Genomic DNA, 27,412 nt, shown 5'->3' on the forward strand with positions numbered 1-27,412 from the left:
TATAGAACGCTTGGAAAAATGACGTTGGATATCTCATTAAAGAACTATTCTTTCGTTCTGTTAGGTTTCTCGATGACACTGTAGCTTCGATAGCACATTACTTTACTTTTGGACGGTGACCGTTTTTCATCGCGATTTATAATGTTATCAAATTATCGCTCGGCTCAACACGCACTTACTGCAATCGAAATTTATTTAATTTTGTCGCCGATTATACAGCGAAAGTATTAATTGTCTAATGATATCTCGCGCCGTACATTCCGAAACGTGCGGGAAATATAAATTCCTAGGTATTACGTGCCAAAGCCACGCTACAATTACGAGGCACACCGTAGCGGGTGACTCCGGATTAATTTTGACCAGCTGGAGTTCCTCAACGTGCAGCTAAATTTAAATAGACGAGTGCTTTTGCATTCAATTGCCCGAGCCGGAGACAAACAGAAAGAGACTAAAAATTGTATTTCTGACCGAATCTTTTGCCGAAAAATGGAAAGTACGTCAGGGCCAAGAAAACTTTACGTTCTCAAAAAAAAAAAAAAAGAATACGGGTGATTACGTAAAGCCTCAGCTCCGCCTACATTTGGCTGCTCGGAAGAGAAAAACGAGGAAGCGTCCGCAGCAGAAGAACACAGGCGACACTCTCCGCGGCCTTGCCTGATGCGCCAGGTTTTTTTTTGGCGCATCCTTTGTGGTCGCGACGTAAAGACATTTCCTCCTCTGCACGCTGACCACCGGGAGGGCAGTGCAAGCGCCGCATCACTTGCGCAGCTAGTTTCTTCCTCTGCCTGCCCTCCTAAGCCAGCTGGCGTCGCTTTTTGACCGGCTCTACCGCGGGCACAGCAGTATAGACGGGGCCACGAGACCGTGGTGGAGACAACGCGGAAAATAGATGCAGAACAAAGGTGCAGGGGGAGATAGGAAAGGTAAACGGAAACAGAACACACTTCAGATCCTTGTGACATCAAATGTTTTTTCGAGCGAGTGGTTGAGGGTTGTTGTTACTGCTATAAGAATGGATTTCGATTCCCACGAAGATAAAACAAGATTCCATCTGGTGTCTTCTTCTGTGCCTACTTTCATAGAGCAATGGTCCTGGGCCGAATTCACAAAGTTCTTTGTGCGTAAGCCCTGTGTTCCATTGGCTGGTCGCCTTCTCTCGTAAAATGTCCAACATCAGGAATGGCTAGTAACTGCTCATACGACCAGTTGCAGTGTAGGAGGTTTTCTGTGAATATGAACCCTGGCCCATCACAACTGCTAAAATGTGGTTGTTACGCAGTGAAGTCGTCGCGGCCCCGTGGGCTTTGGTCAGATTCGCTTCGCTGGTGAGACAGTGAAAAGAGGCAGGCTGGGCATACCGATGGTAGGAGGTCATTAAAGTGTCCCTCAATTACATTCTTGATCTTCGGTAGAAGTGGCTGGAGTCCCGACAGAAGGGGTGTAGAGGGAGTTAGGTGTGGGGTCGGGGAGAGGTGTGTTCGGCGCACACTGCCACGTGTTCACTATATCAGTATATGATGAACGGCGGTGGGGACCTTAGTGAGTACTGGACGCGATGTATATGCGTACGGAGGGGAAGGGTGCCTACACATTGCAGGTGCAAGGTGTATGCATGTATCGAGAGCTGGGTAAGCACAGAGCGCTATTTCCCTTCCTTGTTGGTGAAGCGTTGTTATTTCAACAAATCCCGATGAAAACAGGTAGTGCTACCCTCGAGGACAATATAGAAAGTTAAACGTTCATCTTGCCGCTAGAGTATGGTAGGCAAGAAGAGTGATAGATACTCCGGACGGTTATATTCAGAGTGTAATGATAATCATATACCTAAGTTTACCTAAGCTTACGTAAGTTTGACTAAGTCATGTACCAGATACCTAGGTTTTGCTCTGCCATAAAATCCACCACCAATCGCTGATCCTGTAGCTTGAAGTTGTTGCACATAAAAACGAGAGCACTCACATGATACACGCTTGTGTATCTTACGCAGCACCAACATCAACAGGCACTGAACGCTGTCCTGGAAAGCAGCGTAGAATCGCTGCGGTGTTTCACCACACGTACATCTGGCCAGTCTCTCTTAAGAATGCGGTAAGGAGACAGTGATTCTATAAGAGAAGCTCGAGCAGAGCAACTGCCGCCTTTGATAGCCAGGCCAAGCCCGCGCCTGCTGCTACAACCCACCACCACCACAACCTCGTACCACCACCACCAAAGTAGTGTACCAGCGTAGTCCCCTTTAGTGTTCGCCTCTGATATCATGTGAAGTGACAGAAACCAGAGCAAGTACATCTGCAATGTATAGCTGGAGTATACCATTTTACTGGAGCCAGTGTGCCCTTTATCAGTAAACTTTGCACACCGTAACATTGTTTTATTGTAGTTGTGAACCAAATGACCGAGGACAAAGTTAGACTTAGGTCATTAGCGAGGAGAGTCGAAAGTGCTCATTTGAGTCTCATGCCCAATCGGAGATTGCCCTAGTCTTGTACATAATAATTTATCTCTCTTTCTCTCGTTCTATGTGACTCACTGACTCGTTCCGAAAACCAAGTAGCATTTCACGATTGCCCGGTCCTTACCACAGGAAAATGCAAAGCAATACTAAACGCGACAGCAGAGATTATAGCACGTGAAGTAACCTTGTCTTTTATAAACAGAGGCTAAGCGGCAATTCGTCAAAATCGCGTCAGCTTAAGTAGTCTCGGAACACGAAAACTATAATCACAGGTAATCTTTTCAACCAATCAGTTAAGCCGTTTTATTATTCGGATCACTTATTCTGATAAAAACCAAGGTACCAAAGTTAAACACTGCACCACGATAAGACTTGGGAATAAAAACTGATCGAAAGCACCAAGTGGCCGAAACGCGAAAAAAATTTCAGATTAAATACACATAGAATAAAACTACACGAAGAGCATGCCGACAAACGAAGGAGCGTTAGGGACACAGATGGAACAATATAGATGCACAACCTGAGCTATAATTTTAGTCTTTATTATGAAGAATTCAGTATTTATAATCAATTTAGGAATTGAACCTGCCCCGGTAGGTTCGGTATAGCATGCAACGATTTGGCCACCACCACGCGAGCATCTCGATAAATAAGAGCAGTGATATGAGAAGACGCGAATATAAGGAAGTAAAATAACCAAATAGGCAACTGCGAGGAACAAGTCAGTTTTCAGAAACCATTTAAGTATCAAGACTTCACTCATAGGACAGGAAGATAGGTGAGCAACACAGATTTACTATAGTCATTTGGTCGCGATACTCGGAGTCCCGCTGAGGTGACTTGGTGTTCATGGACCGGCTTCTTCGATATAACGAATTTCCCAAACAGTTGCATGCCGGATCTGACGGCATGCAACTGCAACGGCATGAAAATAGAAGTACTTTCAAACAGGGGTTTGCAGGACAGCCTCGGCAATTAATGCCCAAATGGCCCGTGATTACTCTAGTGACGCTATATTGATGCTCTTTTAGTCTCTGATTGATGCATCTGCCAGTTTAACCACACGCGTTCTTGCGCACGAACGCGGAATGGCATAGACAACGTTAAGAGTGCAGGTTACAAATTGTTTGCGATGTCGAGTTTTATTGTTCTCTGAAATAACTTGTTCGCATAACTTCTACAGATGCTCAGGGTCAGAGAAAACCCCGCCTACACTCGACCTTGCCGCTATCCTTCTGAGATTATGTGAAATACAATGAATGTGTGGTACCACAATAACTTTCTTTGCTCTAGGAGTGCTATACTGCTTCCCTTCAATACATTTTTATGCTTCCTGCTCAAGCCCTCCGCGATCAAGGTGAGCATACGCATCGGGCAACCAAAATCTCCCAGGCGCTTGGTCTGATCTCTGAAACTGGTTTCCACTTTGTGGTCACACCACTTCATGAGATAATTATTGAAACAAGATGTTACTACTGCGCGTTCTGCGAATGTTGAGTGAACGGATGTAAATGGTAGCACTGACTTATTGCCCCTCGGCTGGTAACTCCAGCAGAACTTTTGTGGTGAAAAGTTCAATCCCCAGTCTAAAACCTTATGAAATTGCCTACGAGGACTTCATGCGTCAACGACAAAAGAGACAACAATTCAGTGAACGAGGTTAGCCTTTCTGAAACCACCGAGTCAAAAATGCCTGCTTCGTTGTTCAGAATAATTAAAAAAATCTTCAACAATGTGAATGCTTTCACAACATCGGTGCTATTTTACATGTATTCATCAAAAACCTTGTTGCGGTTAGCTAGATGTAAGTTACTTAAGAAAACGTAGCGCTGTCCCTGTGTGTGCCTGCTTTTCTTCTACGTCCTCGTTCAGTCGCGCTTACAAATTATATCGTGGATTCAAACCAACTAGCCCGCCAGTGTGTCTTAACCATGATCTTAGAATTATAGTGTTGTGCTCAATCGTACGCTAAATAAATGCAACAAGCGCGATTTGACCATCATAGGTTCAGGAGCTTAGTTGCAGCAAAGAATGAGAAATAAGGGGTCTCTTCCTTCAACGTTGAGCGGACAACAATCGCCGGCCATCAGGACGCGCCGGGCGCCTTACTATTCTCAGCGCTTTACAGGGAACACGTCTCGGCGCCGCGGCGAGGCCGAGCATCGGTGCACCCGTGTGGCGCCGCCTGCGTAAATAGAGCCACTGCGCCAAAGGCTTCCCGTAAATAGTCTCCCATTCACGTTTGGTGGGAAAGAACGCGTTGCAGGGGAAAATGTCCGCCACTGGGATGATATCATAAGCGCAGTAACCTGGCGCTCCGTGCGTGTATACTCCTGTGCACGTGATGCTCGCTCCGAGCTCGCCAATAGCCGCCGGTAAGACAACGGAATGTTCAGAGTCCGGGAGGAGTTCACAGAGCAGTATTATCATTACGACATCACGGGCACTTTCGTTCGTACTTTTGGCAAACGCCAGTGCCAATCAGTGCAGATCGAGTGTTGTTACACAATCATATTCAAGCAAGCGCTCAACTTCAGTATACATACTTTCTTTATTATTTTACTCGACCATGTCGGAGATGTGATCTCGAGAAGCGTGTTACGAAGAAGGCGCTCGAAGCCTGCGTTCCACACGAGCAGAACACCATTCTTGGATTAAAGATGTCAAGGCATCAATCGAGCATTTCGTTTTGGAGGCGCAGCGAGGTATAAAAGCTCGGAAGTGCCTGGAGAGTCCACCAGTGAAATTTGCAAACAGTGCGCGTCGCGTGACAGGGGTCACTCGTCGATAATGAGCGCAGTCCAAGGTTGCCACTGGAATGCCGCTGGAACGCCTCTCGGCATTCGGCACCCGACGGCGACGGGCTTCAGATGCTTGTGTCGCACGTCACTCGTTCTTCACCTGTCAACGCGGCAAGCGCGTTAATGGTGCGCACACGGCGCGTGTAATTTCGTAAAAAACGTTTTCTCTTTCGTTTACAACAGCTCGCTGCTCTGCGTCATTCACCACTTGACATAAAGTGCAGGAGCATAATGAAAATTGAATCACACCGTGCAGCTGGAGATTACGCTGTTTCCGCTCGGGTTCCCCTCAAGTGACTGATGTCACTTTTATCCCGAGCCTGCCCTCATCCTTGAGATGAAAAATAAACTGATTTGATTTGATTTGAAAAAGTGCACCGGAAATCATATTACACTGAAACCGTTCAGTTGAAAAGCACTTTATGGAACCGTTTCAATATCACGTCGCCATACGTTAAAAAACCCAGATCACAAAAGTACAAACCAGCTCACATTTGGAGAGCTACCTGTTAATAAGCCTGTAAATTCACGTCGCACGTACGAACGATGCCAAGGACATAAGCTGCATCTCCGATGTGTTCATCAGTTGATTCGCCCCGCCCTTCTTATCGCTGCCGTCGGGCACATGTTTGGGCAACGCACAGGCATTACCCGCTTTGCACGGACATGTTGCGCCATTTAGTAACATTTGACAGAACCACAAAGGCGGCGAGATAGATACCTGCAAAATGATTCGCATAGCATTGATTCCCACACTGCACGGGATCATACTTAACACTGATTTTCTTTTTCCACGCTTAATATTGTCATCTAACCCGCCGTGGTTGCTCAGTGGCTATGGTGTTGGGCTGCTGAGCACGAGGTCGCGGGATCGAATCCCGGCCACGGCGGCCGCATTTCGATGGGGGCGAAAACACCCGTGTACTTAGGTTTAGGTGCACGTTAAAGAACCCCAGGTGGTCGAAATTTCCGAAGTCCTCCACTACAGCGTGCCTCATAATCAGAAAGTGGTTTTGGCACGTAAAACCCCACAATTATTATATTATTATATTGTCATCTAGTAGCGACGGTGAAGAAGCAAGCAAAATCGTGAATGACGAAACTACCGTTTTATATATAATCGGCGAACCTGTGCCCTCAAAGGCAAGTTACAAAGAACAGCGACATCGGCGAACACACTCGGAGATCGGCGAAAATCTGATCAGTGATCAAGCGCGTCGGCTTTTATACGTCAGTCATCGAAGGTCACAGAGTAATCGGTAGTGCACGCGTGTTTTCCAGAAGGTTCTGCACGTTTTGCGTCGCGCAAATCAGATTACACAACAGACAGCGAATAGAAACATCGATAACTTTCGAGAAATTTCCGATACATGCAGGCGCGTCTTGCGCTGTGCGGTAACATTTGTTAGGCGGTGAAGCATGTTCACCCGATAAACAAATAGACGTGTCAATATGTTTCAGCAAACGAGCACGACTATGTCTTACCAAGTCGAACAGAAAATGGTGTTCTGCAGTATTTCATCCCTTCTCGCAGTGATTAGACTAAAGTCAAGTTCATTACAGGCTAGAAGCTTGCCTGCTCTGTAACCTCTTCAAGGTTATCATAAATGCATTTACAGAAAGTTTCATCAGAGTGCTAACTTGGGTTGGTTGGTAACTATTACAGCTGAACAGACTAACCAACACCTGAGGCAGGACAAACGTAAGGAACGGACGAAGCGCCGTTAGAAGACATAAAATGGCGAGAAACACGGAGAAACTTGTCACGCATCGCTGCCATTCAAAATATGCGCACAAGATGTGACATCGGGAAGAAAGAATTGCACCCGCAATAGCTGCAGTTTAATATATTCCGTAACCTAACCTGTTCCCAATCTCCTTCCGCTGTGTTGTTTTTGTTCTTATATTTATTTTAAATAATGGTCGCTCACATTGGAGCGCTCCTACGGGCCGCGATGTCAGCGTCTTAATGTGAAAACTGGTAGCCCGCAATTGCGTGGACTTCTTTACCCATACCGTATCGCGGGAATGTAAGCGTGAGCTTTTTTTGAGCGTACTTTCTGAGAGCGCGAAGTTACGCGCGCTCGTTTCGTAGCCACTGCAGTGGCATTTAGTCGTTCATTTCCCGTCTTCAACAGTGTGCGCGTACTAGTTGTTTACCTAAATAAGAACCCAAGACATTAATCTACATTCTCCTGTCGAAGAAGACACTGTTGCGCCTACTAAAAATAAACTTCAGCTTGATATCTTAGCGCCCACATAAGTAGTACTGACTGAAACGACGAAACACTTTGTAATTGCATTGTTCCACTTCATCAACGATTGAACATGATACGCAAGCATTATAAAATCACATACTTTCGCACGAATTTGGACTGCTCTTTTCTCACAGATCGCGTTCAGATGGGACGCCCGCAGGTGTTGTATTCGTCTGTCAAATGAACGGCCTCCAAGCGCTAAACTACGCGGGAGAGTTTAGCGTAACTTTGAGCACGTGCACTTCACTATTCAGGTTATTCGCAGGCTCGTTACATGCATGAAAGGATTGGTGATACTTGGTGTATAACGCACGTGCACGCGAGTGTTTGCGTTGAACGCCTTCGCTGGCCATAGAGGTGTGTGACCTCGACAGCAGTGCTTCAAAAATTAATAAAGTAATCTCCAATGTAGAGTCGACACTAATTCCGAAGGCTTCTTCTTTTTTTGCGATTTCACATGTTAAGAGCGTCCCCATGCCACTTGGAATGGAGGCCACCAATGAATTAAAACTGCCCAACGCTCCGCCCCTCTAAGCAATAACCCTTCCAAACACGCAGCGCATCGTTGACGTTTTGTCTCAATTCGGGAAGCTTGATCATACCGTTTTCTTGATGCGAATGCGACATATGGCTCATTGAGCGCAAAAGCCGGCGTCCGGCGTCTGCAGCAGCGGAACAGGCACCTAAATTCCCATTGGCTGCGAAGCCAGATCACGAGCGCGCCTCGACGGAGCAGAGCGGGTGAAAAGGAACGGCTAATAGCGCGCCAGGTGTTGCGGGAAGGGAGAGGGAATCACCGCGTCGGTGGCATGCAGCGTTGGCACCGCAGGCTGCTGCTGCTGCTGCTTGCTGGCTCGAGCAACACCTACTGCTGTGGTACATTACTCGCAGCGCAGAACTCGAAGGACCGTTCAGCGGCGCTCAAGTGGACGTTAATGCTTTCCCATTCACGTCGCATAAGTGCTTAGGTGTCCTCGGAATTGTTTATTAACTATGTCACGTGAAGTGTAACACGACACGCTGAACGCGAATCTGAAGGAGACCAATTCAAGAAGAATGCCGAGTTGCAACCATAAGAAAGGCACACCTGCGTGTGCATCGTCAAAACTGAGCACGCTGAAAGCTGCGGCAACAGCAGGCATATAAACCAAATTTGTCGTTGCGAAAGCAAAGGGAGTTTTTCATACTTGCTATATTGGTTTCTTCAAAGCGGCAGCTTGCAGCCACCCTACCGCGAATTGAATAGAAGAGTGTTTGGACAATTGCTGTTTTCCCATTTCGACAATAACATTTCGCTTCGTTTTCTGTGTCGGTGACCTGTATCGGCGGTCATGAAATACATCCTAGTCAAACGGACGCCGACCAATAACATAATAAGAAAAGACGTTTCGGCTCCCACATGGGGGCCTTGTTTGTCAATTTGGGAACAAGGCCCCCGTATGCGAGTCAATATCTTTTGTTCTATTTCCTTTTTTTTTTTGTGTGTGTGTGTGTGTTTTGGGTCGCCGTCCGTTTTACGTTTGACTATGAGGAATCCTACCGGACGAGCTTTCGTCGAACTCTTGATTTCATAAAAGCCCCCCCGTCAACATTCGAATGTATACGTTATCGATTTCCTTGAATCTCACGTGTTTTTCTTCGGCTGCAGTGAGAACTGTCGCCGATCTGAATTTGAATGTATCGTTTCAGGTAATGTCATTTCTATTACCACTCCTTGCTTCGGCTCTTTATGTAAGTCCCAAAGTGAACTAGTTATCTCTACTTTCTATTTTATGCCACAAGACAAACGATTACAACCGATTACAAGTACAATGAACAATTAAGGTCTCCTGTTGTTATATTTAGCGGCGAAATCAGCTGGTCGTAGTTCTTGCAGCGACATAGCCTGGAAGAGGCGCCTATTCCGTTGCATAACTCGCAGCATGATCTCATAGGGCGTGCGCTGTTCCTCTTGTCATTCGCGAAGTTTGTCGGTCCTACCGGTAAATTGCGAACAGGAATAAAAAAATTTAAAAACACGTGCCCAAGTATTCGTCCATATACGTATACCGCAAAGTCGACGCTCAGGTGCGACGCCCGTCTGGCCGTGCAATGCGTTCGAGAACCGCGCAATATAGCTCACCTGTGACGTGCGTGGCGACCGGCTCGGTGACCTCCTGGCGATTCTCGATGAGCCTCTCCATTGCGGTCGTCGCCCGCGTTTATTCCACAGCCAGCGTGCCCGACCCGCCGCGTCGTCGTCCTGCGTTCTTGACCGAGAGTGGCGCTCCGCCGCTTTGCTGCGACCGCCGACGGCTGCTCACAGTCCCGTTGTGCACCAGCCGCCGCGGCGCCCCTGCCTCTCTCGTTTTCGGGGGGGGGGGGGGGGGGGCGCTCAACGCCCGAATGGAGGAGGAGGAGGAAGGAAGGAAGTATGTAACCTCCTTGGCGCCGACAGTTGCTTCCAAGACTGGCAGCTGCAGCATATTTCTTTCTCTATGGCTGCAACACCTTGCGCTGGCGACATCAGATACCTGCGTGCCGGCAAGTGCCTCCGAAAGTGACGCAAAGCGAGAGCGCTTTTCAGCTGCATAAGATTGCTGCCAGACGGCTCGTGTCCGCTCCATTTTATTACAACAATTATTCGGACACTCGAGGCGCGTTCGCGCCGTCGCGGCACCGATGGCACACGCGCGGCCCGCGCGAGGAGGGCCTCCCTGCAGAGACGCGCAGTGCTGCAAAAACGACGAAGCCGAGTGGACGCACCTTGGCGCTCTGCTCAATCGATTCCGCCAACTTTGCGTTGTGGCTTGCGCTACTGACGCGAGCGTTCTCGGCGCATAAGCTAGCGTTCCTGCTGAGGAACTGTGTACATAACCGTGGGGAATACACGGGTCTAAGCAGGACACTCAACATCGAGCTAAAGCGACCTGATTATTTTAATTGGGCGCTGAGAAACGCCGATGACGTGTCGCACCTCGACGCCTGTATGCGCCATCGCCAGCGTTTCTCATCGCACCAGCGTTGTGGCGCATGCGTGGCACCTGCGAGAGCGACGTCCTTGCTGTGCAGTAGCAGTGGCGTCACGTGCTGCGTTGCGCCGTGGCCCCTCTGCGCAGTGTTTGAAGACCGTGCGAAAAGCTCGAACGCAACGCTGTAAATCTTGCTATCGCTTTCAGTGCTTCGCCTCCGGGTGAAACTGGCAATTTTTTTTTGCTTCTACGCGACGAGTATACATGCCTTTGACGACTCTCCACTCTTTTTCATATACCTGTTAACTAATACGTTTGATTCATCTGTATTTCACGTAATTGTATATCCACGGCAATCTCCACAAAGATAAACCTCAAGACGTCTACACCGCGGTGTTGAAGTAGTGATTGAAGCCAGCTGTATTGCGGGCAGCCTTCATTTGCGCAACAACCAGCTCGCGAGTGGGCGCAGATGTCCCGTATTCACAAAAAGCTCTCGTGCTACAATTGTTCGTAACTTGAAACTGCTGGCAATCCTGATGATGTCAGCGAAGGCAGCCAGTCAGTGGCCACAAGCGCTTACGAACAAGGGTGCTTTGTGAATTCGGCCCCTCCTCGTTCTTCCATTCAATCCATTTTACGTGCTTTTTCCAAGATGACGTAATACCAACTCGCCGTGGTCACTACGATCTTGAATGATTCACGTGTCGCTCTGCAATCACTGAGATCCCCACGCCAATTCCCCGCGCCAGCGAAACTAGTCGGTTACGGACATTACCTGTCTTCATGCAAGCGCTTGAGCGGCAGTGTCGCGCTGCACTGGTTGTCTGCCCACTGTAGCGCAGTCGGCAATATTACCAATGTGTCACAGTGTGTCACAGTTCACAGTGTGTCAGCATAGGGGTTCCTAATGCCATATTCAACAAGTGACGTAGTAGCACGCGCGCCAGCTGCTGCGTTGTAGCATATTTGTCGTACAGCTGTTGCGATGTCATTGTATCATGCAAGACGCGTTCTCTTTCTGCACAGCACTTGTGTCGCACGTGTTTCAAAAAGGCAGCGAGGTCGCCCACGGTAGGCGATGCCTTACACGTGAGGAAGGGGGAAATGACGACAAGCCCTGTTGTGGTGCTCTTCCAACGACTCTTGTTCAACAAGGAGAGGGTCAGCGTGCGCGCGCCCGCAGAGGAACGTTCGCTCACGCGCATGCAGTCAGAAGCGCTCGCGTACTGCCGTCGTCTTCGTGAAGCTCAACAATGGGCTTTTGCGGCCTCGTGCATGCAGCGCCTCTTTCCTTTCTGCAACATCTCCGCGGGCGACTTTCGAGTTCGCGTTTGATGTACAATAACAGCTCGCGAATTTTAACGCGATAGCGTTAAGGAGCTCGTGTCGCAGAAAAGCCGGTGTCGTCGGCGTCGGTGTCGGTGTCGGCGTCCGCGGCGTTGGCCGTGGACATCATTCCCGAAGGGTTCGCAGCACACTGGGGCGCGTGCGCGCATCATGAATGGCGATTAGTCACCGAGGCTCACTCAACAATTAGGCCATGACACGAAAAGGTGTTGACATAAACCGGTAGTAAGGGCGAAATATTTCTGAAAGCTAAGAAGTATATTTTTCTGCCAGCAAATGCTATTTCTTTCTTTCCTTCTTTTATTTGCTTTTGTTTTGTTTTAAAGCTTTGTCACGGAATCCATGCATCAAGTTTTATCGTGGTTCAGTTTCAAAAACACGTAGGGATAGCTGCGGACATCTTTTTCTTTATTTTATTGGCTTGTTCAAGGATATATGTTGGTTCACGCATGTGGCGGCGGCTAGTCCTTGCCTCATAAGAACTACTGTTCCATACATATGGTGCTATACACTCTGATATTATTGTACACGTAAATTGTATGTAAAACGTATTGTACCTACCTATATGACATATACTGGCTGTTTCCACGAACACTTTCAGAATTTGAAGCGAAAGCGTCAGATCCGCTATGTTTCAAGGTTGCGTTGTGAGGTACAGAAAACTGGAGCGCTCGTGCCACTGCTCGCGCGTTCGCCATCGTCTTCTTCCACATCGCTGCCCCGTCGATGCCGCTAATCATGCCAAAGTTAATTGAAATGGAGTTAATTAAGACACTCAAACCCGCTTTCTTAACGAATTTCTTAACAAAACGTCGTTTTATGCATTCAAGCACAAAAGTAACTGGAACGCCAATGCATTTCTCCGCAAAGTTCGGGAAATAGTATCCCGAAACTTGTGTTATCCTGTGGGTTCGTTCCAAGTGGTTCCGCCTTGCGAAGTCTACGGCTAGAATTTGTAAATTGCAATATAGGCCAATAAGGCCCCGCCCGAGGATCCCAAGAAGAACAACGCCTCTCCTTACTACTAAATTCTCAAACGCACTCCCAAACGTGAACAACATCCTCAGTAAATACTACACAATTCTCACCAGCAACGAGAAACTTTTCCCGACCCGCCCAGAGTAGCCTACAGACGCAACGCTAATTTTAAAGATATTATTGTGCATGCCAAACTAAGAACAAAGACTAAGCTGGGAACCGGCCCCTGTGGCCGCCGCAGGGGCTCTACATGCAAACATATTCAATCTACTACCACAGTAAAAAGTACAGCGTCAAACTACGTGCATAAGGTAACTTCGGATTTCACTTTCACATCAAGCAACGTAGTCTACTGTTTAGAATGTGCCACTTGTAGCAAAACAATACATAGGTGAGACTGGACAACAAATGCATACAAGACTCAACGGTCACCGCGTGGACACAAAACACAATTTACCTAAAGCACTAGCCAGCCACTTTAATGAACATGGTCATATATTTGACAAAGCAAAGCTCTATATACTACAAACAAATTTCCGTTCACATCGCGAAAGGAAATATACGGAATCATACCTCATACACAAGTTTAACTGCCTACACCCGACGGGAATTAAGCTGGCAAGTGGCAAATTAGAATCTTTAAAAGCGGTAACTTAAATCTGAAATTCTCATATCATCAACCAAGACACAGTACACATTATGCCACCAGCTAACCTTAATTCTTAACCTCACCTATTCTTCCATTTCGAAATATACTCTTTCATCTTTTTACGTTTATATCAACTGTACGACCCCCTTTTCCCATGTACTCCGGCCCCCGCCCGCTTCTGCGCACGTCACCCTCTTATTTGTTATTCCGGTTTCCATTCCCCCCTCCTATTTCTTTTCTTTTTTGTCTGTTTTATATTATATGTTTCTTCAAACACCCTCACCAACACATTCAGAAATCCCAGACGTCATTATACCTTTTTCGGCGCCTGAGCCACACAGGGTATCGCCATTTCTGTATACTGCCGTAACGACACCTACGTTGAGCTACTGGGGCTAACGGCCCTTGAAAGACCATGCCGCTGCCTTCCAGATACGCCATACATTGCACCCCAGACTCCTTCTCGCCATCTTAACTGCTTCAAAATTACTCGGCGCCTTCCTGCTATGCTACTAAAGTCACGCTTTCAACTCAGGCTGTTTTTTTTTTTTTTGCCTGTTGCGTTACTCGCCCACTGACCGCCTAACCGGCTCTTCTAATGCCACAAGAACATGCCACCAACGACACCTCTGAATGCTCCCTAACCTCTCGTTTCCCCAACGCCCTCCCATACCCCCCTTCCCTTTTTTCTTGTTCTTTCTCCTCCCCCCCTTTTTCTCGCTCTTGTTGTCTTCCCCCCCCCCCCGTTTTTATCTCTCTCCTTTTCTTTCTCTTCGTTTCTCCCCGCAGTCCCACTCCCCCGCTCTTGTCCCCTCGTCTTGGGAACGGCGCTCACAGATATCGGGCGACAGCGCTCATTAACTCTGAAGTCTCTCCCTTTATAGCCAACACCCGCACGTGACGTCACTGCACTAAACCTTCAAAACTAACATGCCGAGGATGACGAGGCCGCCTTTGACAAAGATAGGTCCTCCTATCGAAACGTTGGCCAGCCTTTCTGAGGCACCTTATCTCTGTTTACACACTTTATAATATAGGCCATAAGGTATTTAGTTAAAAATTTGTGAATTTTTGTTAATTAGTCGATTACTCATTTCAATTTCTTTTTGCAAGCAGTGTCCATCGCTTTGAGTAGACCACCTCGTTAGCTAGGATTGTGCTACCTGCCACAAGCAACCTTTCCATGATATTGAAAGTGCTCTCCGTATAGGCCAATACTGTATATATGCATAACATGCACTCTTTCACATACTATTATCAACAGCAGAATATTACAAAGAAACTCTCAATTCGAGAGTGCAAACGAAACAGCGCTTCACATATGAAGCAGTAGGACTAACAATAAAACACTCCATATGAACAAGGTTTCTTTTATTACGGTGTGGTGTATGCCGATCCACTAATAGCACTGGACTAAGTCACTTTCCTCAAGAAGCCTTTTCAAAGCTGTTAGACAGGACTTTTGTTTGGCATTTGTTGGCCACAATTTCACTAGTTTCTTCAAACTGGATACGTCATTATTGAAAATTTCAGTCTATGTCCTTGTATTTGTCCTTGTACGATTGTCCTTGTACGATTTCTTCAAGTCAGTCTTAACGGAAGACAATGGTACACTTCCCCCTCTTCCACTATCCTGTACCTCAGTGCTTGATCCCTTAATAATAACGGACGCCGGAATCCACAATCTTCTCCTCAACATTGACCCTAAAAAAACAAACGGCCGTTACGAAATTCCAAACTAATTCCCCCCAAGATATGCTGAGTGGCGCCGTAGATATCTGGAACAGATTTTTCGTAAGTCACTAGCAACTAGTAATCTACAACACGACTGGAAAAAGGCTAAAATAATACCTATCCACAAGAAAGGAAACAAAAATAATGTTGCCGATTTCAGGCCCATATCTCTCACCAGCACTTCATGCAAAATACTAGAACACATCATTCTAAAACACATGACAGTGTTTCTAGAACGCGAAAATATCCTATCGTCTCACCAGCACGGTTTTCGATCTGGCTTATCAACCATCACTCAACTAACAGAGGTAGTTCATGACCTTGCTCTTAGTATTAATAATCGTTCTCAATTGACATGATTTTACTTCACTTATCTAAAGCTTTTGATTGAGTGAGTCACACTAAGCTAATTGCAAAAGTGGAGCAAGCCATCGGGAATGGAGAAGTTTCTGCTTGAATAACAGCTTTTCTAACACACCGCTCACAATTTGTCATGTTTGGCCATATGCCATCTGATGTCGTTCCTGTCACGTCTGGAGTGCCACAAGGCTCGGTACTGGGACCGCTGTTATTCCTGATCTTTATTGACGATATAACCGATAATATAGTGTGCAAAATCAAACTATTCGCCGATGATTGCGTAATATATAAAGAAATTAACAGTCATAACGACCATCTCGATCTTTCTGATTCCCTTAACACGCTAGCCGAGTGGTGCTCCCAGTGGCAAATGTCTATTAACGTCAATAAATCAGTGGCAACGACAGTAACAAGAAAATAGCAACCCTCTCATTTCACCTATATCGTTAATGGCACACCTCTTTCGATGGTTGAGCAACAGAAATATTTAGGGATAACGCTGACGTCAAATCTCAATTGGGAAACACACATAACTAATATTACAATAACTGCACTGCGAAAGCTATTTTATCTAAAAAGGCGCCTAAAGATCGCTCCAACGAACATTAAGCTTCTGGCCTACAAAACATTTGTGAGAACTATTTTAGAATACGCTAACACAATTTGGTTTCCTTGCACAGCAGCTAACATAGCTAAACTTGAAGCCGTACAAAGAAAAGCCGCAAGGTTCATTCATAGCAAATATCGTTCTACGGACTCACCTTCACATCTCTTAGCTTCCTCAGGCCTCCGCAAATTATCGACGAGAGCAAAACAAGGTCGACTAGAATTCCTGTTTCAAATTCTGCACCGTCAGTATGAAATTGATATCACCCAGTACATTTCATATCCGCACTCTAGAATAACACGGCATCAACACGAGCATACGCTAACCGAGTATTCCTTTTCTAATGAGGCATTCAGGTACTCATTCTTTCCTCGGGTAATCAGGTAATGGAATGAACTTAACTCGTCATGAAAAGCGACAAACTCTTTATCCCTGTTCGTTTCACAGCTGGATCCCTATCACAAGAGATTATTAACGACTTCTGATTTTTGTTCCCTGTTCTCTTTATGTTAAACTGACAGTACTTAGAAAAAAAATTGTATACACTTGTTTGTTCCCAAATATTTCACGTTTTTGCTTTGTCTATGATGTGCCTCTGTTGTTGATCATTTCATTCTGCGTTGTTTAGTGTTCTATTGTTTACCATATCTACCTTATCTTTTGTATTTTGCTGAATATCGTTGCTTTTTTATTCTTTGTCTAGCTCGCACGTGTATTTATGTACGGAAAAAAAATTGTTCATGCCCGTCTGCTAGGCTCTCGGCTGAGAGAGGTAGTATTGCAAAATAAATAAATAAAATAAATAAATATTGTTTACCTCTTGCATGTGCTGGCTTCACGGTTATGGAAGCAATAATATTTGTATACTTATGTCGAAGAAAAAGGAGAAATAAATACCGCTCGAGTGGCGGTTACGACAAAGAGTAAAGGTACTTCAATGGCGAGATCAATCATGACCTTCTAACACGCATCCCGGCGGGACGAAATATCGGGGATGAAGCCCTTAAATGCAATAGTAAGAAAGGAACAAAACACACGTCGTGCCCTTACCCGAAGGCACCTAGATATGGGATATTTCATAGTACATATGATATTTCAATTAAGAACATACCCGCAGCAATTTCTTGACAACTTTTCGACCTTCTCCTGGCAGCAGCTTCAACATATTGCGAAACATTCTTGTTCCTTAAAAAAAGAGATTATGTAGCGGCATAGAGTCAATTAATTCTTCCGCCCGCCACCACCACGCGTGGGAGCCGTCTGCGCTGTACCACATTTCGGAGCATGCGTCACAAGAGCGTAAATATCCTGAGCACCCCCCCCCCCCCCTTTCTTTTTTTTCACGACGCTTAACATCACGGTGGCCGACGTGATGCATGCGCCCAGCTCTCCATGCTCGAAACCAAGCGGATGAGCGATTCGAGGAGCGCACTCGAAAGAATTCTCCAGCTCTGTGTGCAGACTCGCGCTCCTGTCGACATTCATCCTTGGCACGTTTCTCCCGCATGCCGCGTCGGCTCTTGAGCAATGTCAGTAAACACTGCAGGTGTTTCGCCGGCTACGGCTTCGTGTCCCAATCGGCGGTCCCCCAATGTGGTGCCATTGGCTCGTGCAACTCCTCTAGCCTTTCGCGGAGCGCGAGTGGGCCGTGAGACGGCCTCTGGCGCGAACTTCACTCCACAGGGCATTGCGCCGTGCCACTGCCTACAAATGCACCTATACAATGGCATCTGTATGCCACTGTCCGGCCGGTCACGCACGTTTCACTGAACTCTATCTGAGCGCGGTGAGCTGAAACACGTGGTCGGCTCCAATATGCACGACGACGTACGGCTTCCGAATGCAGTGTGCGAGGCCCGGCGAGAAATCTGCGTTATCGGAATAGCCCGTGCGCGCTTTGATCGTGCATTTTCGCGTCTCGTCCGCTAATGCCTCAGTGCCTTACACTAAGGCTAAACCGAACGATTTATCCTGAAATTTAGTCACTTTTGTTGTCGTTGAGGCAGAGAGGGAGTAAATTTCGTAAATTAAGAAATCTTTGCAACTTCAGAAATCAACAATTTTTTTCACCTGGCTGAATGCTATCTGTGATTCACGCTGTTGTCTGTACCGTCAATACAAGCTGCCATCGATGATGCATCTTTCTTTTTGAAAAATAAAACTTACAAATACAATCTGATATGAGTTCGCACAAAAATTACTTTACATCCGCGACAAAAATAATTATCAGCTCTAGCAATTTATGTTCTACGCAGCAGTCAAGAAATATATATGGCGCATGCAGTATACAGGTAGGTAATTGAAAGCTGAAAGAGTGGTAGCCATCAGTGCCTCCAGTGTCCACGATGCTCTTTTCTTGATAAGTAATGATCTCCTCCGCCAACAAGCTGCCGCACACCGGTATAGTATTGAACATTGCCATTAGCAGCGTGTATTGTATAGCTGGCCAACATGTTGTTGTCCTGTACGAATGCGGTCTTTGACACTGCTGCGGGAAAAAAAACAAGTGGGGAAGACGACAAGGACGCACTGTCAATAAAAGCGCCAGCCTGAAAAGATGGCTTTCCTTCAGGCTTTTCTTTTTGTACTGGTTGCCTTATTTTTCATGGCTATATGCTCGTGAAACACCTTTTTCGCCTGCCACAATACAATGTAGTAGTTCGGAGAATATTATTTTAAAAGTTATCTGGAGAAGCCAGTGACAGTCTACTGAGTGAAAGATTGCACTTCATGGTATACACTGTTTTATGGATGAAATCTATGTTAATTTTAAGCACAGCAGTAACTAAACTTGAATGCCATTGTTCGCTCTGGCACTACGTACATCAATTTCTTGTCATCGACTCGAGTTCCACTTTCCGTTAAGTGTGGCACCATGATCTCGTCTACATTCAGGTAATCAATGCAGTCCAGCTGTTTGCTTAAAGATGTCAGTATCATGATTCGCCTCATCAATCCATGGTATTTTAACAGCGGAGTTCTTGAATAGTCTATATATTTTGAAGCAAAATAAACCGCGAACAAACATTATAGGATGAATATATTGCACGTAGTCTCGGAACTTTTTTTGAACAAAGCTGGCAATAAAATCAGCGTCACCAAGAAGACATTTTGGGATATACAGGCACATTTCTCAGGGTTATAAAGGATGTCCATGAGAAATAACGGAAATAAGCATTCGAAGCTGGCGGTACTTACGCACATTAGGAGTCTCTATGCTGATCACGAAGTGCTGTGGGTTTCATGTTCGCAAAAACCGCCTCGCGATGGAGTAAAAAATACAAAAACGTAAACACTACCTTGGAGTTTCCCACATACGACGTCTCTCAAGCCAAACCCGGCCGCCCACGCGTCGGCAGGAGTTGTTGCGGTGCCTCAATCGAACAGCCGTGAACAGCAAGAGTCACAATCTACGACGGTCTATTATAGCCTTCGAATTGTTTATTACGGTTCCCGAAAACAGCGTACTGCTTTCTCACTTGAGGCACAAGCTAGATTACACAAAATACTTCACAGATTACACAAAACAGAACACGAATAAAGCATACATAATTCGAAGACGTAAAAGCTGAACACATCCAGATCCAGGCAGGCCAATGCTACCCAAAAGGTGAGGTGGGCGGACGCGGTTAAGGGCTCACCGAAGCGGGGAGTCTCGGAGCCCTCTACACACACAACATCAATAATAGCAACACCAGTTACAATAACACTTGCGAATCCGAACATGAAGCCATCGCGGAAGTAAGGTGGACAAACGCTATACTCAGACAACTTGTTCAGAAGCTGACTAAGGAGGCCCAAGACCTCAAGAAAGAGCACATGCAACAACTAGAGAGGCTGGTCAGCGCGTCGGTCACCGACTACCCGAAGTCATCCATCAACCGGCCCCGAAGAAACGGGCAGTACAACCAAAGCACGAAAGCAGCAGGGTTGAACACGCCTGCTCGGAAATAAAAGACATGTTCACCGAAATACAGAAGAGAGTCAGCAGTATCCTGACGGCCGTCGCCAGTCTCACCGCCGGAGTAACTAGCATCGAAGTAGCAGCAGGGCTCACATCGCCACAGCAGGTACACCCGGGCACACACTCGTATCCAGACATATTCTTGGAAGAGCTCCCCTAACTAACAAAACCAGTTTGTCCAAGGTCAAATCCATGAGAACATGGATCCAGACCGTAAAGAATTCATAGTGTGGCACTGGAACTGCCGAGGGCTCGTTAGAAAAAAAAAGCCGCCTTCTAACAACACGTCAGAACCGCACAACCCAAACCGGACGTAATCTTGCTGCAGGACACGGGGGGTCACAGGCTTCGCTCCCGGCATACCGCGACGGGCCGGCTCCGGCACCGCCGACGGACAGGGGGGTTAACCACTCTGGTCAGAAATGGCCTCGTCGCCATCCGGCACGACATACGGGGAGTCAACCTGGATCACCTGCTGGTAGCAATCATTCTACATACGCATCGCAAACACAGCATATTCATCCTGAACTTACATAGCAACCCGTTCAAAGCGAGACAGAGATTCCTGCTACTGTTTAAGAAACCCACCAACCTCGCTGGCCCACACCCGCTCCTGATAGGCGCCCTTCAACGCCCCGAACCCAGCGTGGGGCTACGACCACGCCACGGCCAACGGCAAGCACCTCTGGCAATACTCACAAAACCTAGGCCTCACGATCATCACGGACCCCTCCGCTCCCACGAGGATGGACAACTCGGTTTCCCGAGACACCACACCGGACCTCACCATGGTCAAAAACATCGAGAACTCAAGGTGGCGAATTTAAATATTCGTATTTAAATATGACTGTCGACCTGGGCAGTGACCGCATATTATAGAAATCAAGGTCCCGACCCTCGCGGGGAGCCCCCTCACAGACCAGAAGCTTCGTATTCACGGACGGGGACAAGTTCCGCAGGCAGAGAGACGCGGCCCAAAACGACGAGCCGTTGAGCGACACCGACTCATGGGCCGCAAAACTGATCAGCGACGTCGAAGGAGCCACACAGAACATCACCACCGAGACCCAAACGAAGATAGCCGCCTAGCCCACCTCATCCAAGCCTAAACTTCCATCCAAAATCGGTGGAAAGGCCAGCGACTCAACTGCAAGCTAAGGAGAAAAGTCGCCGACCTCAACAGAGAGATCGAAGTGCACTGTCAAGCACTGAGCAGACAACATTGGGGCGAGATCTGCAACTTTCCAACGGTGAGACGTGGAAGCTCCTCAAACAACTCCTAGACGAAAGCAAGAGTAAATCCAACCAACGAGACAACCTGCGCAGGCTCCTCCAGACAGACAAAAATGCAACGCACTGAAATGACGTCATCCAAAAACTGAGAGCCAAATATCTACCTCAAAAAATCCACAGTCCAGCAACGAGACTATCGGGGCGAGGCGAGCCCCGCCGTAGACGAACCCTTCATTCAGCACGGCCGAGATCAGAACGGTGCTGCAGGCACTCAACGGCGAATCCGCACCGGGACCAGACAGAATAACAAATAAGTCCCTAAGAAACCTAGACGACAAGTAGATTGACAAGCTAACCATGTTCATCAATGGTTGCTGGAAAGAAGGCAAAATTCCACTTCGATGGAAGACACCTAAAGTCATCCTCGTTCCCAAACCCGGAGAACCCCCAGTCTCGAAAATTTGAAACCGATCTCGCTGGCGTTCTGCGCCGGGAAGGTCATGGAGCACGTCTTCCTCAACCGCATCAACGCACACCTCGAGGAGACACTCGCATATCTCCACACTATGATTGGTTTCCGCGCTCACCTCAAGGTTGATCAAATAGGTCGCGAAGCTTCGGGCGAAGAGCGGTTCAGTACAGATTGTCAGCGACATCAACAAGGGGGGTTACTGGAGCAGCGGTTGAAGCGCGACTATGTTTGGAGGGAAGAAACATTGGGAAAGAAAAAAAAGCGTTTTTTAATTCAAGCGAGACACAGTTAGATTCATTCAACGAAAATAAAATTCCTGGTCAATTTTATATATTCGTGACGAGTTAAGAAAATAAAACTTTATTCAATTTTATTATTCTTAATAAATGCATTTATTTTCGGCGCCCATCGTTACAGGGGACGTTGACGCCACTATCACTCGCAATGCAATGCACGTCTTGAAATGGGCAGAAAGGCACACTCGTAAAGTTCACCTGTTGAAATACGCCCCCCTCACAGTTTGTGCTTTCTTGCTTGTGGAAGTTTGTATGAATTTGGTGACACGGGTAGCTTCATTGCTTCTTAATCTGTTCAGTCAAAAGTAGTTAGTTACGACCGCCAGATAATTGTGTAGTTGTTTTCGTGCGACTGCGCCGGCCGACGAGCTTGGCGTCCAACCATAGAATCAGCACTCTACACCTAAAGCTTTCGTCGGCCTCCAAAGAAAGTGCGATTTCGACAACCGTACGGCTGGCTTTTCCTGCATCGCTTTCTGCTCTGAAAGCGCGAAACGCCCATCAAGTCGAATGACGGGGCATTTGAATATATAGCTCCAAAAGCAGGCTAACAAAACAAATTTTGCGCCTTCGAAAACAAAATGACGTCACTTCTGCTTTTAACGGACATGGCGTCACATTATTTTTTCTTCCACCAGAAGTGTTCCCACCACATACAGATGGCGCTAAGCCCCATGAACCACCGATGGACCGCCATGCATTGAACGTATGGGCTCCTATGGAAACTTCGCTACCAGGTATATTTACCTTGCTCACCTCCCCACGCAGGACGCCATGCTACAGCTCAAGGATCCTAGAAGACCGAAACCGGGGCACCAAGGTGATCCTCAACCTCAATCTAGAAAAAGCATTCGACAACGTGGCGGACTCCGCCATTATAGACCAAATCTCAAACTTGAACCTAGGCGTCCGAGCATGCTACTACGTCAGGGAATTCCTCACTGACCAAAAAGCCACGCTTATTGCCGGGGACATGTAATCGGAAGAACTGAGCATGGGCAGCAAGCAGGGGCGTAGCCAGGGGCGGGGGGGCGGCTTATCGGGCTTCAGCCCCTCCCCCCAAAATTTTTTCGTGTTGTCATGCAGCACCGACTAAACAACCCCCGGTGCCGAAAATCATTCTGTATTTTGTCTAGAATGTATTTTTCACGCTCAAAAAACATTTCGGAGCGAAGATTGTGAACTCGGGCTGGATTTCGTGGCAACGCCAATGAACCTAAAGTCGCATAACGCAATGAGCCCCATCCGAGTAGAAAGTTTCATGGGCGTTTTGATGACGAGCGGGCTCGTCGCGGCGTCTCGCGGAGGCCGCGGAATCAACGGAGCGCATGGATTTCAATTCCGAAACTTTATGGCTATAAAGACCCTATAAATTTTGATGTGAAAAGTGCATTGACATTTCCAAAGTCGTGCTTTAGATTTTCAATTCCGCATGGTTGTGGGTTTATTGTTCTCATAAACATCTGACGCCAAAGGTGCATTGACTTTTCTAAAGTCGTACATCGAACCATACAACGAAACAAGCCATATCAACACACTATCAGACAAATTGACAAAGCACGCAGCGAGGTCCGATGAGACGAAGCGTTGTGATTGTTCATTTGTGCCGTCGTGTCACAGAAAAAAATAACATTTTTTTCACCTGCGCCAAAGCATCCATATCGAGACACTATATAAAGCCAGCAAAGGTAACTATACGTTTTTATTAATTTTTTATACTTTGAATTTTATTCACGAGGACCCCATTCAGCCTCTTCAATTTTCTTGTTCTCACTAACTGCGGGCTTCCAGAGCCAGCCAGAGGTCATGCGTTTTTCCCGTGTTGGCCCGTGAACCACGCGCCGCACTTCGGTGCGCGTTCGTTTTTCTCTGGCCGAGTGGATTTTGGCCTCACAGAGTTTTGGACGCTTTCTGGCTAGCCGACGAGAAAAAGAAGCAATGGTCGCTCGCCGCCACCACTACCGGGAATCGAAGGATTGCATCGCGTTCGCTTGAGGGCATCACCTTAATTTCGATGTTATCGCAACCTCTTCGGGAAGCCTTTTGTCTCGCCAGTGTAGGAAAACGAGCAGCATGCATACGGTTCTCTGTGGACCAAACGTCTCACGTTTTTTTCGATATTCCTTCGGTAGCCACATTAGGTGCCCAAAATACGCATTCGGTTGTGGCTAACATGCTTTCCTTTGCATTTTTTCGTTTCGGTGCCCCCGCCCCAGCAAATAAAAAAGAAGACGTTGTTGTGGCGCAGCTAATCGTCGTATGGTGAAAGTTCGATTTTGTTAATTCTACTTTTGCGGAAAGAAATGGGCCACGGCACTCTTCCATTGCCGGATACCCTTACTATGCTAGTGCGATAGCAATCATATGGACACTCAAGGCGCATTCCTGTCGTCGCCGTCGCCGTCATGTTCCGTATGAAGTCCAAGGGCGATAACATCGTCACCGCGCGCCGCATGCGTTATGTGCGAATGAAAGTGCAGGAGGAAGGGATGGGGTGAGCCGACGATGGTGGGTAAGTCTTGTGTGCGCAACGGAGAAAAGCGGGGAGGAAGCACGCCGCCGTCCGTCGCGCGCGATGCATCGGAGCGATTGAGGGAGGAGGGGGGCGGGCCTCAAGATTCCGTTATCTGTGAATCTGTGATTGCGCAACATGTTTATTTGCCTTGTTGGACACACTATACAGGGTGTTTCAGCGAACTATAGCCAGAGTTTAAAAATATGCCGATGTGCTTTAAGATGACGCGACCAAATGCATGTCGCTCCCTTTTGTATGCAGTGCGTCATGATATTTTTGCATTTTCTTTAATCAGATATTTCGGCAAGATTATATAACCAATTTCTCAAGCAACGAAGCTAGGAAAAAATTCAAATTGAAAGTTGCAGAGCGGTTTGCAAAACGTTCGAATAAACAGTTTCTGTCTTTCTATCTATTAGGTACTAGGGTTTTTCAGCTTGCTGCGGATGCCCGCGAAATAAAAAAAAACACAACGTGACATGCCCGCTTGCGCGTCGTGATTGCACTGCTCCCAAACATTCTGCGCATTGACAGCTATAGGTGCGGTGGCGCTTAAAACGCGACAGGGCAGCGACGCAAGCGTTGGCTTTTCGTAGCGAACGTTATCGCTTGCGCTGCGTAAAGCGACTGACAGACGCGGTGGTGGTGGTAGATGGTAGTTCCAGAAAGCGATAAACAGACTATCGTGCATCGGCTGTTACAGCGCGAGCAATTTCGGGATGCCTTTTTCCAACGAGGAGAAAGCAGACGTGATCTTTGTCCTAGGGCTGCAAGCGGACAGAGACGGCAGGCTGCAAGAATATTTCGAAGCTGGCACCCGGGTACGCGACATAGCCGGATGACAAGATTAACACCTACGAGTCGCTGAAGCAAACCAGAAGCTTCACAAGAAAGAGGCAGAGAGCTTCAGTCATAAATAATGAGCTTCGCTTCAACGTTTTGTCTTTCATGGCGGCTAATCCACAGGCTAGCACGTGCAGCGAGGCGCACAGCTCGGTGTGTCCAACTCAGCTACCTGGAGGATTTTGAAAAGAGCTGGACTGCACCCCTGTCATCTGCAGTTGCGTCAATGCCTGGAGTCAATGGATCTCCAAAAGAGACTCGACTGCGAATTGGATTTAGATTCAGGAACAGCATGATCCCGACTTTCTCACCAAGGTACTCTAGACAGACGAGGCCAGCCTTTCCCGAAATTGACAAGTAAATGTCCACAACACACACTATTGGAGTGAGCAAAATCCTCCCTGGCTAGGAAGATCCCGCCACCAATATCAGTGGTCCTTTAAGGTTTGGTGTGGAATATATGACAGCACAGTCACTGGACCAGTGTATTTTAACAACACTCTGACCGGCAATAGTTATGTAAGTGAGTTCCTCAAGGGGCCAGTTGAAGACTTCTGTTCCAACATGCCACTAGCCCTGCTTGACGCAATGCAGTATCAGCGCGACGGGGCCCCAGCCCACACCTGCAGTCAAGCAAGAGCATGGCTTGATGTTACCATCCCCGGGCAATGTATAGGGAGATGATGTTACCCCCCCCCCCACTCCGTACGAAATATCTGGCTACGCCACTGGCAGCGAGGGAACGCCGCAGGGTTCGGTCATATCGCCCTGCTCTTCGCTCTCGTGATGCTCAATCTGCCGCGGAAGTTAAAAGTAGACGGCCTCCACCACACCATCTACGCTGATGAGAACACGATCTGGATCAGTAAGGAAAGCGACGGCCAGATAGAGGCCGCATTCCAAGAATCCGTCCACAAGGTAGAAGAGTTCCTCGTGAGGACGGGCCCTACGATGCTCCTCCGGCAAGTCTGAACTCCTGCTATATTGTCCCACACTCAAGGGCAGACCGCCCAAGGGTTACAGCGAACCGACACAACACGAGTCAATCAAAATCCACACACAGGACGGCAGCGAAATTCCAAAAGTACGCAAGATCAAGGTCCTAGGCATGATCATCAAGACGAATGGAATTAACGGTGAGACCGCCAACAAATTAACGACCCAGGTCAACGATGCCATGTGCCTGATCGGCTGGTCACAAACTCAAGAAAAGGCATGAGAAAGAAAAGCGCCAGCAGACTCATCCACTCTCTCGCCATCAGCCATATCGCCTACGTGGTAGCCATCCACAACTGGTCAACTAGCGAAAGAAACAAGATTAACCTCCTCATCCGAAGAACGTTCAAGATTGCTCTCGACCTCCCGGACTCCGCCAGTACGGAGCTCCCCCTCGAGCTAGGACTACACAACACGGTGGGGGGATCGCCGAAGCACAGCGCATATTTCAGCTCGAAAGACTCACAAAGACCGACACGGGCCGATGCATCCTCGACCGACTGGGCATCACGTACCACAACCAATACGGACACAAAGCACAAATACTCAAGGAAACCCGAGAAACTATGCACGTTTCAGCCATCCCCCGGAACGTCCACCCAGTCTTCAACAAAGGTCGCCGACTAGCAAGAGCCAAAGCCCCCCTCCGATCGTACGGCAGGTAGACCGACGCGCGCTTCGTCGACGCCGCGGAACACCCCGAAGGCTGACGCTTCACTGTAATAGGCACCAACTCCGAAAGTGACAACGCGTGTAGCGTCGAAACCCAACATCCAGAGAAAGTCAAAGAGGTAGCCATCGCCTTGACCCTCTCGAATCCGGACTGCAACACCATCCTGACAGACTCGCAGGCGGCGGTGAGAAAAGGACGCATTTCGCCCAAAGCCAACAACATCCTTAAGTGAAGACGCACCCCCGAGGTTCATCCGAGAGTAACCGTATGGTTCCCC

The 27,412-nt window shown here is 47.6% G+C and overlaps 1 protein-coding gene across 1 annotated transcript in view; it reads right to left on the reverse strand.

Moving 5' to 3' along the window:
* The window catches only part of LOC142575179 (carotenoid-cleaving dioxygenase, mitochondrial-like), an 81,590-nt gene extending 71,728 nt beyond the window's left edge, over window positions 1-9,862 (reverse strand). The window contains exon 1 of the mRNA XM_075684272.1: window positions 9,637-9,862. Coding sequence (XP_075540387.1) covers window positions 9,637-9,697 — 61 coding nt within the window. The 5' untranslated portion in view covers window positions 9,698-9,862. The remainder of the gene's footprint in view (window positions 1-9,636) is intronic.
* Between the last annotated feature and the right edge of the window lie 17,550 nt (window positions 9,863-27,412).

This window comes from Dermacentor variabilis, chromosome 3 (genome assembly GCF_050947875.1).
Source record: "Dermacentor variabilis isolate Ectoservices chromosome 3, ASM5094787v1, whole genome shotgun sequence".
NCBI lineage: Eukaryota > Metazoa > Arthropoda > Arachnida > Ixodida > Ixodidae > Dermacentor > Dermacentor variabilis.